Source organism: Staurois parvus, unplaced genomic scaffold, assembly GCF_062004578.1.
Source record: "Staurois parvus isolate SC_StPar_1 unplaced genomic scaffold, SC_StPar_1.0 ptg000586l, whole genome shotgun sequence".
In the NCBI taxonomy this organism is placed as follows: domain Eukaryota; kingdom Metazoa; phylum Chordata; class Amphibia; order Anura; family Ranidae; genus Staurois; species Staurois parvus.
Genome location: NW_028318382.1, coordinates 2,114,446 through 2,131,768, shown reverse-complemented (window position 1 = coordinate 2,131,768; position 17,323 = coordinate 2,114,446). Strand labels below are relative to the sequence as shown.

Genomic DNA, 17,323 nt, shown 5'->3' with positions numbered 1-17,323 from the left:
TTGCCTGCAACACAGAAGTAAATATATGTCTATGAAAAAAAAAAAAGATATAATTGATATAAAAGAAAAATACAGTATATTTAAAGGCAAAAGTAGGATAGAATAGGAGAGTTTGAAATCCACTGTAAGCTTTTTGCCATCTGATTAGGGAATTTTTCCTTCACTTCCTACCCTGTAGTCTCAACAGGAAGTGATGGGATATCATCTCAATATGAGGGAAATCTCCTCTTAGAAAATTGTCATGGGAACAAGGTTCCCATTGGGGTATTTCCCTTCCATTCCTGTCCCGGTGGCAACTCAAAATTTTGGATTTTCTCTTGCTTTTGTTCTCTGTGATTGGAACAGTTAGATGGAGAGTGATTCTCCCTACCGGGGACACAGACAGCAATAAAATCATAAGTGCTATAACTCCTCGCCACCAAAAATAGTTTTGTATTTAGTTATACTTGAAATGCAAATAGCATGTATTTTATATGTTCTCAAAATGTTTATTGGATTTTCCAAAGTTTTCATCCTTCCATCCTGTGTTCAGTGGTAGATTTATGGACTGTGATATCTCTGTTCTTTGAACAGCCAACTGTAAGGAATATAGATTGTAAACTCTGGCAGGAACGCTTTCTTTGCTTTTGCAGATGTGGGGCTTTATAAGTGAAAATAATAAGTACGTCAAATTGGGCTTCGGGTGGTATAGGCTAGTAACTAGGCAGCAAAAGCCAATACATGGCCAGGTAAAAAAAACACTCGTCAGACCAAAGCAGACAGAGATGTGTGGAGTAATCATTTGATGCTGTCACCAAACTTTAATGCTCTCACCAATCCGTCTCACCCTTATGGTCTGACATGGATGCCAGGAACATTAATAAACAGAAAAACTTAGATAAATGTAATTAAAAAAAGAATAAGTCCTGATCCTCCACTTAAGCCTCTTTCCCATGGATGTCCCAATTGGGACCGGCTGCCCGTTTTTCAGGCGGACCCAATTGGAACCTCTATCCTCCTCTATGGAGTGGTGGGTGTAAATGGACATGTCTCCCTTTACACCGGCCGACATCCAATCCGATCTGACCTGCAAAAAGGGGACAGATAGAGATCCAATTCCCCTTCTGTCCATTGGATCGGGTTGGATGGAAACGGCAGGTGGTCTGTTTTCATCGAACCGCCCATTGAGGACAGTGAGCTGCTCTGTGTCTACTCTGATCATGTTGGTAGTGGCTCTGAGGAAGAGGCATTGCCTCGAAACTCATCAGCCATTTGGAGGTCTATAGTCCCCGACCAGACACCTTCCAGGGAGATTGGACCTTACTGTATTTTTTATGACGTGCCTTTGACTTTTATTCTTTTGTGAGTATATCACATTTTATACAATAAACCAGACAAAAATTCATAAACCTGCAATGGTTTCACATGTAACAGTGCAACAGCAAACATTTGTAAGCTAAGAAGCTTTGGGACTTATTCTTTCCTGGATTATACATTCACCTAAATCCAATTCAGTTTTTATTCCAGACTCTCATGATAATCTTTTTATTTTGGAAACTGGGAATAAAAGTACCCATACATGGAGACATTTGATTTAATCCTAAAAGGATTTGCCCATTCTCAGAAAAGGAGTTTGGGCCCATCATGGAAATACTGTATTGTACGTGGCAGTCTGACTCTCTGAAGCTGTAGTGGCAGCTTATATTGTACATTCCTTTATAAGCAAAGATCTATAGAAGTCAGACAAAATCTTCTAACCCACGCACAATTAGAGTTCTGACAGGTGGAAAAGATCTACTGGAATGATTTTGATATTTACAAGTAGTTTCACACAAAATAAGTTAAATCAGGATTGTCTCAATTTACATCAATACAGGCAACAGAATTCCCTGATTTTAAGGCCTCGTGCACACAGGGTATTTTTGCAGCCACTTTTAGGGGCATTAGGCGTTGTTTTTTTTTACAGCTTCCAAACTTCCACATTATCCTATATGTCCACGCACACATATATTTTAGAAGCTTTTTGTGGCAGGATCTTTTAGGAGCTGTGAAAAAAAAAATTCCTGCCAGTGAGTCCAGGAGCAGCGTTTTGCTTGACGCCTGTAAATGCACCTAAATGCGTGTTAACTCTAGGCATGTTTAGCGCCTGAGCATTAATTCATTACAATGGTCAGAATAATTTATTATTCTGGCCAATGAAATGAATTAAAGCCTAAGCACTTGACGCCTAAAAACAGGCCTAAATGCTAGTAAAAGCGTTAGACAATTTTATAAGCGTCAAGTGTTTTTTCTGCCAAAATGTTGTTGCCAAGAGGAGCAGCATTTTTAAAACGTCCTGTGAGCATGAGGTCTACGAATGATTTTGATAGTGTGATGCTCAGGCAGAAATATACACTAAATGATCAGCAATTACTTACCTGAAGAGGTAACAGTGCTTCCAGGGCCACAATAGTAATAAGCAAAGAAAGCATCTTTCACCCCTCCAAAGAAGTTAAAGGGACTGGGTGGCAGGGAGGCTGGTGATATCTGTGCCAGGAGCTGAGATGTTTTATTCTACATGCAGGACTCACAAAGTAATATTGATTTGTCTTTTTCTAGGTCTGTATCCTTCACAGGAGCCAATCGGCAGTCATAGACGTGATAAATCCTGTTTTTTATTAACCAGAAGAGGAGGGGGTAGGGGACAGTCACTGACACACTCTGAGAACGAAACTAAACAAACTACACAGCTCATCATGAGCTCATCACAACATCACTAAAAAAGTGTGCCTTAGAGGAACTGGGACAAAAAATTCCACAAATGGTAAATTTCAAAAACTTATATTCAAAGAGTAAGTTCTATCTAATAGTAGCATTCTATTTTAAATATGAAGCAACTAAAATCAGCAAGTACAAGTAATGTTACTCACTTTACTTCAAGTGGAAAGACAGGTCCACAGTACCAGGCATCCTTTAAAGTGGTCCAAACTCACAACAGTAAAATCAGTCTGTATATGCAGTAAAGCATGCTTGTTATACTCACTGTGGAACCTAAGGGGTTTATCCTCTGCATTGTGTAAAAAGGCTGTTTGATCCTCCCCTTCTTCCAGTGTCCCCCTCTTATCTTCCGAAAAGACATATCATGTGGAGTCACTGTGTGCTTGCTCAGCTTGGTGTGTATTGCTAGAGAGGGCTTTTTGTTTTCTTCGGAGAGTGCATGTGATCAGCACAGGGCCAATTTGCACTGTCCAGACAGAGGTCAGGGGTCCTGCATCCTCCTACACCAAAATGAAAACTCCTCCTACAAGCTTTAACCAGTGCTCTGCTGGACACTGATAGAAGTCACAAGACTGCTCTAACTGCTGATGAGAAAAGGTATTCAGCAATTTATGTTTACTAAATTAATTGCATTTCCATGTTCTGTGTACTGTGGGAGACCAGATATAGTGAATTCAGGGTTTAGTAACACTTTAAACCATGTTCCTGCACCTGTACCTTCATCATGGTTTTTGCCAGAATTGTTAAGCATTAGTTGAACAGAGAAAACTCCTATTGCATAGTGGAAGAGAGCTATTTTCCCTGTCTCAGACCAATTCAATTGTGGCACATTGAGGAAGACTTACAATTTTAATGTGTGTGTATGTACCTGACAATTAAGAGTAGCAGAGAGAAAATTGTGCCAACACTGAAACAACGGAGCAATATTGCCATTGTAGGAAAAATAGTGCTTAGTTAAGTCTCACTTTAATAGAGTTTGTGCATTGCTTTCTCCTTTTATGAACAATTGTTGCTGAAAGATTTTATATGTGCAACTCCAGCCAAACCTTTTTTGATATTGTTTTGTCTATGGCCCGCTTTAGACAGGGTATGGAAGATTTTTCCTTCTCACTTGGTGTGTGGTCATCAGGACAGGAAGTGGGGGAAATTTCTCCAACATGGACACAACAATAAAGATATGGCTGAGGGTTGAACTCAACCTCTACTATACTGTAGTCTCAAAGGAAAGTTTAATACAGTGGTACCTCGGTTTATGAATTTAATGCGTCCTCCAGGACATTTCGTATTGCGAAAAATTTGCAAACTGAAATGCGGTTTCCCTTAGGTATGCATTGAAAACCAATTAATCCGTTCCGGAGGTCAGAAAAATATTTAAAAAAAAGTATTTTATCTGTTCAAAACCCTTTGTAAAGTGCACTTTAAAGGCATAAATACTGTACAGCAGTGTTTCTCAACTCCAGTCCTCATGGACCCCCAACAGGTCATGTTTTCAGGATTTCCCTCAGATGAAACAGCTGTGGTAATTACTAAGGCAGTGAAACTGATCAAATCACCTGTGCAAAATAATGGAAATCCTGAAAACATGACCTGTTGGGGGTCCATGAGGACTGGAGTTGAGAAACACTGCTGTACAGGAACATGGTAAAAAATTTCCAGAATGGCTCCAAAACTCAATGCAAAAACCTCTCCAACACCTCCACACTCTACGCCACGTGCTACCCACAGACTACAGCATGCTTTACCGTGACATGTGCTCAGTTGTGTCCGAAGGACACAGCAATCACCGAGAACGCCGGGTGTGTGCTGCAACAGGTGGGTGGAGGGGCGTGGTTCTGGGAGGACATCATATGATGCCCTCCCAAAACTGGATGACCACACTGTAGCCATCACTCAGCTATAACATGGTCAGCAAGTGGTTAAAGCTTAATTTCATTTTACCACCAAGCAACTTTCCCCAGTCTCCAAAACTCTTTGGAGCCCACACCGCATTTTCTAAAATATTATCTCTGTATCTATATTTATTTAGCAGGTGCCTTTAGGCCAGTTATTTGACATGTAGGGTCCCCTTCCTTCCCTCCTGTCCTGAAGGTTGCAGCCCAAGGCTGATTGACAGTGTTCCGCTAGGAGGCATATAATTGACAACTTAGGCTTATAGGAAGCTAACCATCATTCAGCTGGAAGAAGACTAGCACTAGACCATGGACCAGTGAGCCTGCAGGGCAAAATGCTGGTGATAGGATGGGTACTGCATTCTTTTAAAAGGTCTAGGCAGTGTTTTAAGGGTTTTAAGCACTCAGCCACGCAATCTACACCCACAAAAACTTAGTAACTGACCCCTGCAGTCTGTTGAGAGAAAACTGAATATCTTGGTTGGACAGCACTGGGGCATTGCAAGAAATCTTTTTTGGCTGTGCTGGTGCTTAGGATATTGGTGTAAAGTTATGTCCCCAACCCTGAATCCCAAGTTACTATATTATAGAAACAGATCCAAATTATCAAGAAATGCTTGTTTAAAAATGAAAACTGCAATGTTGCATAGTAAGTGATCACAGTGGCTAATGAAGCTGAATGTCCCAAAAACCCATCCCTAGCAACCAGGTTGCATTCATTTGGCATTAGTCAGAGCAGCTGGTAAGAACCAGAGGGGAAGGAGAGTTAGGAGACTTATGCAGGCCATAGATGGGTCGAAAATCGGCCGATTTTTCAGCCGAAAATAAAATTGGCCGATTTTCGGATCGTTAGTGGGCTAATTGTTCGGCCGTTTTTCGGTATTTTGGCAGATTTTTTTTATCGGTAAAGTTGGAAAAAAATCGTCCGATTTTGCCGATCGGCCGATTTTCGCGGCAATTATGGGCAAATCGGTCGATCTTTTTACCGATAAAAAAATCTGCGCATGAGCAGTGACCTGCAAGAGGAAGACAAAAAGAAGAAGAAAAAGAGGAAGAGGATGAAGAAGAGGAAGAAGAAGAAGAGGATGAAGAAGAAGAGGATGAAGAAGAAGAGGATGAAGAAGAAGAAGATGAAGAAGAAGAAGAGGATGAAGAAGAAGAGGAAGATGAAGAAGAGAAAGATGAAGAAGAGGATGAAGAAGATGAAGAAGAAGAAGAGGAAGAAGAAGAGGATGAAGAAGAAGAGGATGAAGAAGAAGAAGATGAAGAAGAAGAAGAGGATGAAGAAGAAGAGGAAGATGAAGAAGAGGAAGATGAAGAAGAGGATGAAGAAGATGAAGAAGAGGATGAAGAAGAAGAAGAGGAAGAAGAAGAGGATGAAGAAGAAGAGGAATTCCAGTCCTGCAAAAAGTGTCCCTGCAGAGAGCTCTGCTATTTCTTTGACAGTTCCTTGACATTTATAGTGGTTGCAACAATGTATCTATTTGTTTCCGAATAAAACCATCTGTATCCTAAATGGATACAAATAGATACATTGTTGCAACCGCTATAAATGTCAAAGAACTGTCAAAGAAATAGCGGAGCTCTCTGCAGGGACACTTTTTGCCGGCTGTAGACTGGATGAAAATCGGCCGATTTTTTTACCGTTCCTGGTAACGTCGGCTGCTTGAACGACCGATTTTTCATTTTTTTAAAGAAAAATCGGCCGGTTTTCTCCCCATCTATGGCCTGCATTACTGATGGAAGTATCGGTTAGCAGACTGCAGAATCCTTTTTTCGTTACGCTATATGGACCACATGACAATGGCCATGAGCTGCATACCATGGAAGAACTGCTAATAATGCTAAGTACCTGTCATCATGGTCATTTTTTGAGTGTACTATCATGGAAACCACTGAGACCTGGACCCTTGAAGTGGCCTGGGTGCCAGCATCCTTTCCACCTACTATGGACCCAGGACTAAGGATATCCCCCTCTTGGGGTTATAAAGAACCTTTTCCCTAAGAGAGTTATATGACTTCCTTGGCTACCTGGCTGGCTGTGAATTATACCAGCTACCCTTTCCATGCAACTAGGGCAGGAGGGACTGTTTCTGGGACCCCTTGGCATACTGTGCATATTCCTCGAGTGATGTGTTATGGACAGGGGGTGAATTTCAGCATTTATTGGGTTAGGAAACTTTATTTTCTGTTACAGGTTTCTTGGCATCAACTATTGTTTGCTGTAATTCATTTTAGGTGATAAGTTCTCACTTTGTTTAATCACCTCCAGAGTCCATTTGCTTATGTAATGTAAATTTCTCCTGGGAATTGTAATGTAGGCCATATCTGCCTAGGGGGGAAGGTTTTTGTGTATAAATGCTGAGCTGTTTGTTAATAAAGTCATTCCTGTTTTACTCCAACATTGGTTTTGTCTGATGCTCGGTATAAATTTGCTATATTCTGGTTCCAGAGTAGAGGAAGCTGTAGTTTGGTGAAGATACCCAGTCTGGATGTCAGCCATTCCGCCACATGTACCACTTATTTAGTTTATTTGATTACCTGCAAATTTTACAATGTGCTGATGTGCTTTGTCCACCTTTACATTTTGCTCCATTCCTTTTATGAAGCAGGAAGGCAGCAGAAAGTTGAGTTTCTTCCACTGGTTAGAGATCTTAATGCTATGATTGGTGTTTTGCCTGAGAAACATTTATTATTGTCATCCCGCAACATTTAAGGTGATACACTGTTATAAGGGCCAATTCACACTAACTTTCACGAAAATGCATGTACACTTCCATCCATTTTAGTGGCATTTTACATCCATTTACATACATTTTGACGTCTGTTGACATACATTTTGACATCTGTTGACATACATTTTGCATTCTAGCGCAACGCAACATTATGGTGTGGATGGTACATTGGAAATTATTGTTTTTTAGATGTCCATCCATTTGTTTGCATTCTACAGAAACAAAACCTCCTGCGCTCAGGGACCCAGATCAGAAATCAGTGGGTTGAACCATATATGAAAGTTCATCCAGTGGCAGATCCAGGGTTGTGCAGTTCTAACTCAAGGCTGGGGAACCCCAATAGCAGCTGTAACAAAGAACAAAAACAAAAGCGCACCAACCTTGCGCATTACCTCAGTGAGTAAAGGGTAAATTTATTAAGTTAAGATGTATACTCACAAAAGTAGCATTATGAAAAGCATATAAAATCCAACATCAGCAGACACGTGGGGTACCATCTAGAGGGGAGACTCTCAGGATGAATGAGGCGTTTCGAAGGGTGATCCCTTCAAGCTGTGAGGAAGAAGGGATCACCCTTCGAAACATGCCTGCACTGTGTGTAGATCTAGACTTAGCAAATATATTTTTTTCTTATTTCTGCCAGTATTGCTGTTGGAGAGTTCCTCTCACTGCCTGTCTGGTTAAATGTCGTCTGTGGGCCAGGAAATGAGGGAAAATCCTGATAGCAAATTGGACTGAATTTCTAATCATTTCCTCCTCCATCCAAAACCAGGAAAAGCTGTCATTATGCTCATCAAGCTGCTTACACAACATTTTCTTTATTTAGCCGGTATTTTTTGTGGGAGTGTGGTTAAAGCAATATTTTTAGGAAAGTGTAATTTGTCATTTTTTGTTCTGTGTTTCATTTTTTTTCATTTTTTGTGTATTTGACTGTATGTTTGTGTAATGTTGTTTTACATTTTTACATTACAGGTTTTTTTTTCATTTGCTGTTTCTCTTTTTTACTTCTTTTAAAAGAAAAAAAGAAGAAGGCATTTAAGGGGACATTTTTTTGACAGAACCAGGATACTTATGATCCAAAACTGAGTCTTTTTCAGATGACAATTTGCTATTGTATTAGGATCCCAAATAATGAGGATCCCAAAAAAATCAAAGATATATGCAATTTTAGGTCCTTTCCAACAGCTTGCATACTTTTAATGAGGGATTGTTACAAAACAGTTCTCCAGCAAAATATACAGATCAAAGTTATATAAATGTTATCACATGAAGACACCCACATACTGTATCTTTAATTGCTGGGACCTTTGAACTACTTTCTTCATCTTTTCTATAGACTCTTCCAATCTTGCATGCCACAGAAATAGCGGAGGAGAGAATAGGTCAGAATACAATACGGAAGTCAAGCCCTTTCTATTTGAAAAAGCAATGGACAATGTGGAAAGTCTGTGAAAATCTTCTGCCACCTAAGGAAGGTACTGCATTTTTACATTTTATTTGGATAGAGTGTCTCCTGGCTTCCTAATGGATTCTCTGTGTCAAAGATCCTGTCAACAGCTGGTAAGGTAGAGATCAGCAACCTACAGTGCCTTGAAAAAGTATTCATACCCCTTCAAATTTTCCACATTTTGTCATGTTAAAACCAAAAACGTAAATGTATTTTATTGGCATTTTATGTGATAGACCAACACAAAGTGACACATACTTGTGAAGTGGAAAGAAAATTATAAATGGTTTTCAGAATTTTTTACAAATAATTAGCTGAAAAGTGTGGTGTGCATTTGTATTCAGCCCCCTTTACTCTGGCAGCGCAGTGGCTAAATGGTTAGCACTTCCTCCTGGCACTGTGCCACTTTGTGTTGGTCTATCACATAAAATCCCAATAAAATACATTTACGTTTTTGGTTGTAACATGACAAAATGTGGAAAATTTCAAGAGGTATGAATACTTTTTCAAGGCACTGTATACACATGTAGGCATGCAATGTCTTTTTCAGCAGCACCCTAAAGTGCCCCTGTCAAAGGTTTTGACAGATCAATTGCAAAGCATAGCCTGCTTTTTGTGCCCACAGCCAGTGCTGCTGTTAGAAATCACAGGGCCATGTACAGCCTACCTGAAAGGGCTCCCCTGTCCCGAAAATATTAAAAGATATTTTCTCTAAAAATACACTAAAATTAATATTAGCGGACACAAGCATAACATAACTTACAAAATTCCTGCTAAATCTAAAAGAGTACTGAGTTAATATATAAAGCTCTGTGTGTGAATGAGGTATTGGGGCTCATTCACATGGGTGCGGTGGCCTGTACAGTATGAATAAGTGTTTTTTTTTAATATGGTACGGAACACTGACAGTGTGTATATGGGGCCACTCACCGACATCTGGAGTTAATCAGACTAGGCGCCTCCTCTTATGAACCTCTACATTAATAAAAAATATCCCAGGAAACCCATAAATGATAATCACCCACATGAATGAATCATAAAATGAGAAGTGGTATTAGACAAAAATGAAAATAAAAAATAGTAATAACTAATACGTAGCTGCCCCTTCTATAGTGTAAGATACATTCTCAAAAGTAGAAATCTATATTTGAAAGAAGGTATTTTGCTTAAATAGGCAAGTAGTACTAAATAAAAGTGTCCGCCATAAGCAAAAATCTTATATTAGTATAAAGTCTCACACCATCCAGTGTACAAGCAGAATCTTGTGGTGCTTAGCAATTACTCTTCTTTCCATTTTCTAATAGTGCTCCACCACCATGTGCCAATCCAATGGACTCAACACATGTCCATGAATTAAAAGAAGGTCAAATGTGCTTACTGTACAATGATGGGGGTAATATGAGGAAGGGGGGTCTGTGTAATGATGACAGCAGTATGGGGGTTGGACCCTGTGTAGTATGGGGGAGGGGATCCTGTGTAATGTACCAGTAAAATTGTATGGGGGGGCCCAAAAAAATGTTTGCCCATGGTCCAATCAACTTTAAAGAAGGCCCTGGTTGAGGTTGATCTGAGGTCTGAAGGTGCATGAAATGGGACTGATCTGCAGAGTGAAGGTACATGAATTAGGGCTGATCTGAGGTCTGCAGTGAAGTAATTGAGATCCGATATGTGTGATCACACTAAAGTCCAGTTTACTGTTCAGTACACATTAACATTAAATATGAGCATATTTAAGATGGGAGATGCTCTAGAGGTAGCCCCATTATATAGCTGCTTACTGTATAGTAGGGCCTCTGCATCACATAAGCCAGCATTTTCCACTGCAAGACATTCAGGTGCCACCATGGAGCCTACCTATCTCTGTTAGCACATACTAACAGCCCTGAAGAATGGGGAGGCAATTCCCCCCCAAATTTTTCCTCAATCTTTAAATTTGTTAAACTTTCATTAAACAATTGTATTCTCCCAACATGGCGGCTCTTCCTTCCTCGTTCAAGTCCAGTTTCCGCTGAAATGATGGCTCTATAGTATGAGTAAGGTAGTTAGAAGCTCAAACGTCTAAAGGGGGATTTGCCTCAGCACTCACCTACGGAACCACCTAATAACTACCAGTGACCGTTTTAATCAGTTCAGAATAGTCTCCAGCTCCTTAAAGTGTTACTAAACCCAGGACCCTGCATTCACTATATCTGGTCTCCCACAGTACACACAACATGGCAATTACTGTAGTAAATATAAACTGCTAAATACCTTTTCTCATCAATAGTATATAGCAGTATTGTAACTTCTATCAGTGTCCAGCTGAGCACTGGTTAAAGCTTGTAGGAGGAGTTTTCATTCTGCTCTGACTGTCCTATGATGTTGCATAACCCCTGACCTCCTGTCTGGACAGTGCTGATTGGCCCTGTGCTGATCACATGCACCCTCCCAAAGAAAAAAAAAAGAACCTCTCCAGCCATACACACTAAACTGAGTATGTGTATAATTACTCCTAGAGCTCTGTACTATCAGCAGATGGATTGGGAGCAGTGGAAGAAGGGGAGGATCAAAGAAGACAGGATCAAACAGCCTTTTTACACAATGCAGAGGATAAACCTCTTAGTTTCCACAGTGAGTATAACAAGCATTGTTTTACTGCATATACAGACTGATTTTACTGTTGTGGGTTTAGTAACACTTTAAGCATTAAAATCAGGGAGCTAACCATGCTGGAAGCAGCCTACAAGGTATTGTTTCGTTGGTACTGGGTTCCGGCTTGTCTGGCCCAGGCTAACCCTGCCTGTAGTGATCGATGTTTTCGGGATTGTGGCCATCGTGGCGATGTACTGCATACCTGGTGGTCATGCCCGAGATTGGTTCGTTTTTGGTCTCGTGTGTTTGGCCTCCTTTTCACTTTGTTCCATCTCTCCATACGCCGGGATGCTCGGTATGCTTTGCTTCATTGCCCCATACCGGGCCTCTTGGCTCATCAGCAGCGGTTGGCTTCCTATTTGTTTTTATCGGCCACTAGGACAATTGCTCAGGCCTGGAAGAGTCGGGGATGCGGGATCGTATGACTACTATGATGCTCAACGAACAGATGTCGAGTATATGCAATGACTCTCAACATAAATTTTCGAAAATATGGGAGCCGTGGTTGCAATACGCCTTCCCCACGCTCCCCCTGGCCAGTGTGGGGAGGTAATGGAGTTTGGTATTGGCGCTCGTGGACCCCTGCTCTTTGGTGTGTGTGTTTTTTTTTTTTCTTTCTTTTCTGCTCTTCTTCTCTCCTTTTCTGTTTGTTTTGGTGTGACAGTGGACAGCTGTCTTTAGTTGCGATAGTCAGAGTTTCACTGATGTTATTGTAACCTATGTGCCATTGATAGCCCCTGCGTGGGCATATGTTTTGCCTTATTGGAATTAGAGCGTTGTTTGCTCTATTATGCCTTTTTTATCGGTGCAATTGATAGCCCCTGCATGGGTGTGTTTTGTTGCCTCTGTTTTCTACTATTTAAAATTAATAAAAACCATTGAAATACAAAATCAGGCAGCTACTGTTTCTTATGTAAGAACAGGCAACAAACTGTGTAATATGAGGTGGACTGCAAACACTGGTCCCAGTGATTCTGTCTCAAAAGAATTGGCTCAGATCATGTATTGGCCTTCAAATGGCACTGATCCTTGTACTATTTGAGAATGTCCTTGGTATTTGAACCCAATAACAGATCCCATCAGATTATCTCCGGGTGCAGAGCTCGAGCGCTGATAGGAGACAACTCAAGGACTTGAGCATAGAAGTACCTTGGCTCCATTCCATTAAGGAACTCAGCCAAGGTAATTCCTAGAACTTATTCTACCAGACACAGAGCGGCTGCACAAGTATAATTGTACAGCATAACTGTAAACCATTACACCATGACATTCTTACTGCATACCATTTTCTATATGTATAACGTATATATATTTATATATGGGTGTAAAAATTTTTGAAAAAACTACTTGTCCAGGGACTAAATTTGTGCCCCAATCTACTTGTTCCCCATGACAATCTACTTGTCCCCCATTACAATCTACTTGTCCAGATACATTTTTTTTAACCAAAATTGTATTTAAATCAGATGTGGTATTAGGAATTTCTGGGGCTTTTAAAAACAAAAGGGGCTTTATGGCGACTTATGCAGGCCATAGATGGGGAGAAAAACGGCCGATTTTTCGTCCGAAAATAAAACCGGCCGATTATCTTATCGTTAGTGGACGATTTTGTCGGCCGTTTTTCGTGTATTTTGGACTTTCAGATTATCGGTGATGTTGGAAAATTCTCGAAAAACGCCCGACTTTATCCTCATTGATGGTCAAAAACGAACGATCGTTTTCCGAAAAAGGATCACAAAGGCCACAAAATGACATCATTTCCCGTTATAGGTTACTCATTAATCGGCCGATTTTCGTAATAATTGGTGGTCAGGTAAGTTTTTTAGACCGACCGATAGTTCGTTAATCGGCTGAAAATCTGCCGTTTTTCTCCCCATCTATGGCCTGCATTAAACGTTAAATATTTTTAACATTGCGCTGTTTATTTCCTCCTCAGCTCCCTGCCTGTCTCCAGCACCGCACCCCGGGACTAGCAGGGAGGAGAGAGACCTTGCAGTGTAATGAGCACTGATTGGGTGCTGGTCAGGAAAGGGGAGTGTTGGACTTATCCTTTATCCCTTTCGCTGCCAGGGCCGTTTTCACATTTTTGCACAAGTTTAAAAAATCATTTTAGGCCTGAAGATTACACAAAACCCCCAAACATGATATATTTTCTGAAAGAAGAGACCCTAGAGAATAAAATAGTGGTGGTTCTAATTTTTTAATGTCACACGAAATTACTGCAAAATTGCAGTAAAAAATACAAGTAAGTTCATTTTAGGGCACAAAAAAGAAGTAAATTACCCTATTTTTTTGTAAAATATAAAAGATGAGGTTGCACCGACTTGTCAAACCTTAAATTTGTGCACGCTCGTGAAATGGCGACGAACTTCAGTACCCTATACTTTCTATAGGTCGACACTTTTAAAGCTCCTTATAGGTCATCAGTGTAGCGTTATGGAGGAGGTCTCTTGCTATAATTATTGCTCTCATTCTGGCGTGCGCGGTTATATGTGACATGTGTATCAAAATCAACATTTTCATGCGTAGGCACCCCAGTGTGTGCTTTTACGTTTGTACGTGCGTATATGTGGGGGGGCATCAATTTTTTTGGGTGGGGGGATGGTATGTGCTTGGGTGTAACTTTAATTTTTTACAATTAAAAAAAACTTTTTTTTCATCACATAGGGGACTTTCACCCCTATGTGATGACTTTTTGGTAACAGGTTCTCTTTATTGAGGCATCTTTTAGACCCTGGATGTCCCCCCTCTGCTCCACTGAATGTAATGTGGTGCACGTTGCACCGCATTACATTCTTTCCCGGCTTCCATGGTTGTGAATCTTTCGAGGACCCGGAAGTGACATCATAACTTCACTTCCAGGTCAGGACAAGAAGGGGAGGGGAGATGGGCAAGCGGAGCCCGGGGGGGGGAGGCTGGCACTGTATGGAAGCAATTGGGCTACAGTGCTGCCGCCTGAATGCTTCCACCTGACAGGTGAGCCCGCTGCTTGCAAGCTGGGCAAAAGTAGAAAATAACGACCTGCCCAATGACCGGAACTACATGTCCCGGGCGTGGGGCGATAGGAATCAAACATCCCTGCATAAATATATATATACTATATTGACAAAAGTATTGGGACACCCCTCTAAATCATTGGATTCAGGTGTTCCAGTCACTTCCATAGCCACAGGTCTATAAAATCAATCACCTAGGCATGCAGACTGTTACTACAAACATGTGAAAGAATGGGTCGCTCTCAGTAGTTCAGTGAATTCAAGCATGGTACCGTGATAGGTTAGCACCTGTGCAATAAGTCCATCTGTGAAATTTCCTTGCTACTAAATATTTCACGGTCAACTGTTAGTGGTATTATAACAAAGTGGAAGCAACTGGGAACAACAGCAACTCAGCCACTAAGTGGTAGGCCATGTAAAATGACAGAGCGGGGTCAGCGCATGCTGAAGCGCACAGTACACAGAAGTCGCCAACTGTCTGCAGAATCAATAGCTAAAGACCTCCAAACTTTGTGTGGCCTTCAGATTAGCACAACAACAGTGCATAGAGAGCTTCATGGAATGGGTTTCCATGGCCGAGCAGCTGCATCCAAGCCTTATGTAACCAAGTGCAATGCAAAGCGTCGGATAAAGTGGTGTAAAGCACGCCGACACTGGACTCTAGAGTAGTGGAGATGTGTTCTCTGAGTGATGACCCATGCTTCTCTGTCTGGCAATCCAATGGACATGTTTGGGTTTGGCAGTTTCCAGGAAAACGGTACTTGCCTGACTGCATTGTGCCAAGTGTAAAATTTGGTGGAGGGAGGATTATGATGTGGGGTTGTTTTTCAGGGGTTGGGCTTGGCCCCTTAGTTTCACAGATAGGAACTCTTAAGGCATCAGCATACCAAGACATTTTGGACAGTTTCATGCTTCCAACTTTGTGGGAACAGTTTGGGGATTGCCCCTTCCTGTTTCAATATGACTGTGCACCAGTGGACAAAGCAAGGGCCATAAAGACATGGATGAGCGAGTTTGGGGTGGAGGAACTTGAATGGCCTGCACAGAGTCCTGACCTCAACTTGATATAAAGCCTTTGGGATGAATTAGAATGGAGACTGTGAGCCAGGCCTTCTCGTCCGACATCAGTGCCTGACCTCACAAATGTGTTTCTGGAAAGAATGGTCAAACATTCCCATAGACACACTCCTAAACCTTGTGGACAGCCTTCCCAGAAGAGTTGAAGCTTTTATAGCTGCAAAGGGTGGGCCAACTCAATATTGAATCCTACTAAGACTGGGATGCCATTAACGTTCATGTGCGTGTAGAGGCACATACATTTGGCAATATAGTATATATATATATATATATATATATATACAGTTGTGTTCAAAATAATAGCGTCTGACATCGCTAACCTGATCAATCACTGTTTTTAGTAGAAATTATATTTCTACATGGCAAATAATTTAGTAGCAGGTGTAGTTGAGAAATAGGAATCCAAGAGACCCAACAGTCATGACATGCATGCTGCTGATTCTGTGTAATTGAATCGCTAATTGAAAGGGGCATGTTCAAAATAATAGCAGTGTGGAGTAACTGCCTGTCTCTTGGAATCTCCTTCATGCTCTTGAGACTGCGCTGGGAGATATAGCAAACCTTCTGGCAATGGCACGGATTGATGTGCCATCCTGGAGGAGTTGGACTGCTTGTGCAACCTCTATAGGGTCCAGGTATCACCTCAAGCTACCGATAGTGACACTGACCCTAGCCAAATGCAAAACCAGTGAAAAACAGTAAGAAGAGGTGAGTAGGGAAAAAAATGTCAGTGGCCTCCACCTGTAAAACTATTCCTGTTTTGGGGGTCATCTCATTGTTGCCCATCTAGTACACCTGTTGTTAAGTTCATTGATTAACAACTCCCTCTGCTACTTAACTGACCCGATCTATATCCCAGGATTTCAATTGACTTGATGCTATACTCTGATTTAAAAGCGTTCCTTTTATTTTTTTGAGCAGTGTGTATATATATATATATATATATATATATATATACAGTTGCAAGAAAAAGTATGTTAACCCCTTGGGATTACGTGGAGTTTTGCATGAATTGGGCATAAAATGTGCTCTGAACGTCATCTAAGTCACAACAAAAGAACACAGTCTGCTGAACATAATACTACACAAACATTAGATGTTGCCATTGTTTAATTGCACATAACATGTAAACATTCACAGTGCAGGGAGGACAAAGTATGTGAGGCCCTAGCTTAATGACTTCTCCCAGAGCTAATTGGAGCCAGGAGTGAGCCAACCTTGACTCCAATCAGTGTGATGATATTGGATGTGTTGCTGACAGCTGTCCTGCCCTTAAAAAACACACACCTGTTTTGGGTTTACTGGTCTCAAGAAGCACTGTCTGATGTGAACCATGCCTCGCAGAAAAGAGCTCTCAGAAGACCTACGATCAAGAATTGTTGATTTGCATGAAGCTGGAAAGGGTTACAAAAGTATCTCCAAAAGCCTTGATGTTCATGTGTCCACGGTAAGACAGACTGTCTACAAATGGAGAAAGTTTAGCACTGTTGCTACTCTCCGTAGGCTTGGTCGTCTTGTAAAAATGACTGCAAGAGCACAGCGCAGAATGCTGCATGAGGTAAAGAAGAATCCCAGAGTGTCAGCTAAAGACCTACAGAAATCTCTGGCACATGCTAACATTTTTGTTGACACATCTACAGTAAGGAAAACATTAAACAAGAATGGAGTACATGGGAGGACACCACGGAGGAAGCCATTGCTGTCCAAAAAGAATATTGCAGCACGTATGAAGTTTGCAAAAGAGCACCTGGATGTTCCACAGCACTACTGGCAAAATATACTGTGGACAGATGAAACCAAGATTGAGTTGTT

The 17,323-nt window shown here is 41.1% G+C and overlaps 1 protein-coding gene across 1 annotated transcript in view; it reads right to left on the bottom strand.

The window, feature by feature from the left end:
* The window catches only part of NPC1L1 (NPC1 like intracellular cholesterol transporter 1), a 48,924-nt gene extending 46,391 nt beyond the window's left edge, over positions 1 to 2,533 (bottom strand). The window contains exon 1 of the mRNA XM_089692447.1: positions 2,397 to 2,533. Coding sequence (XP_089548573.1) covers positions 2,397 to 2,450 — 54 coding nt within the window. The 5' untranslated portion in view covers positions 2,451 to 2,533. The remainder of the gene's footprint in view (positions 1 to 2,396) is intronic.
* Between the last annotated feature and the right edge of the window lie 14,790 nt (positions 2,534 to 17,323).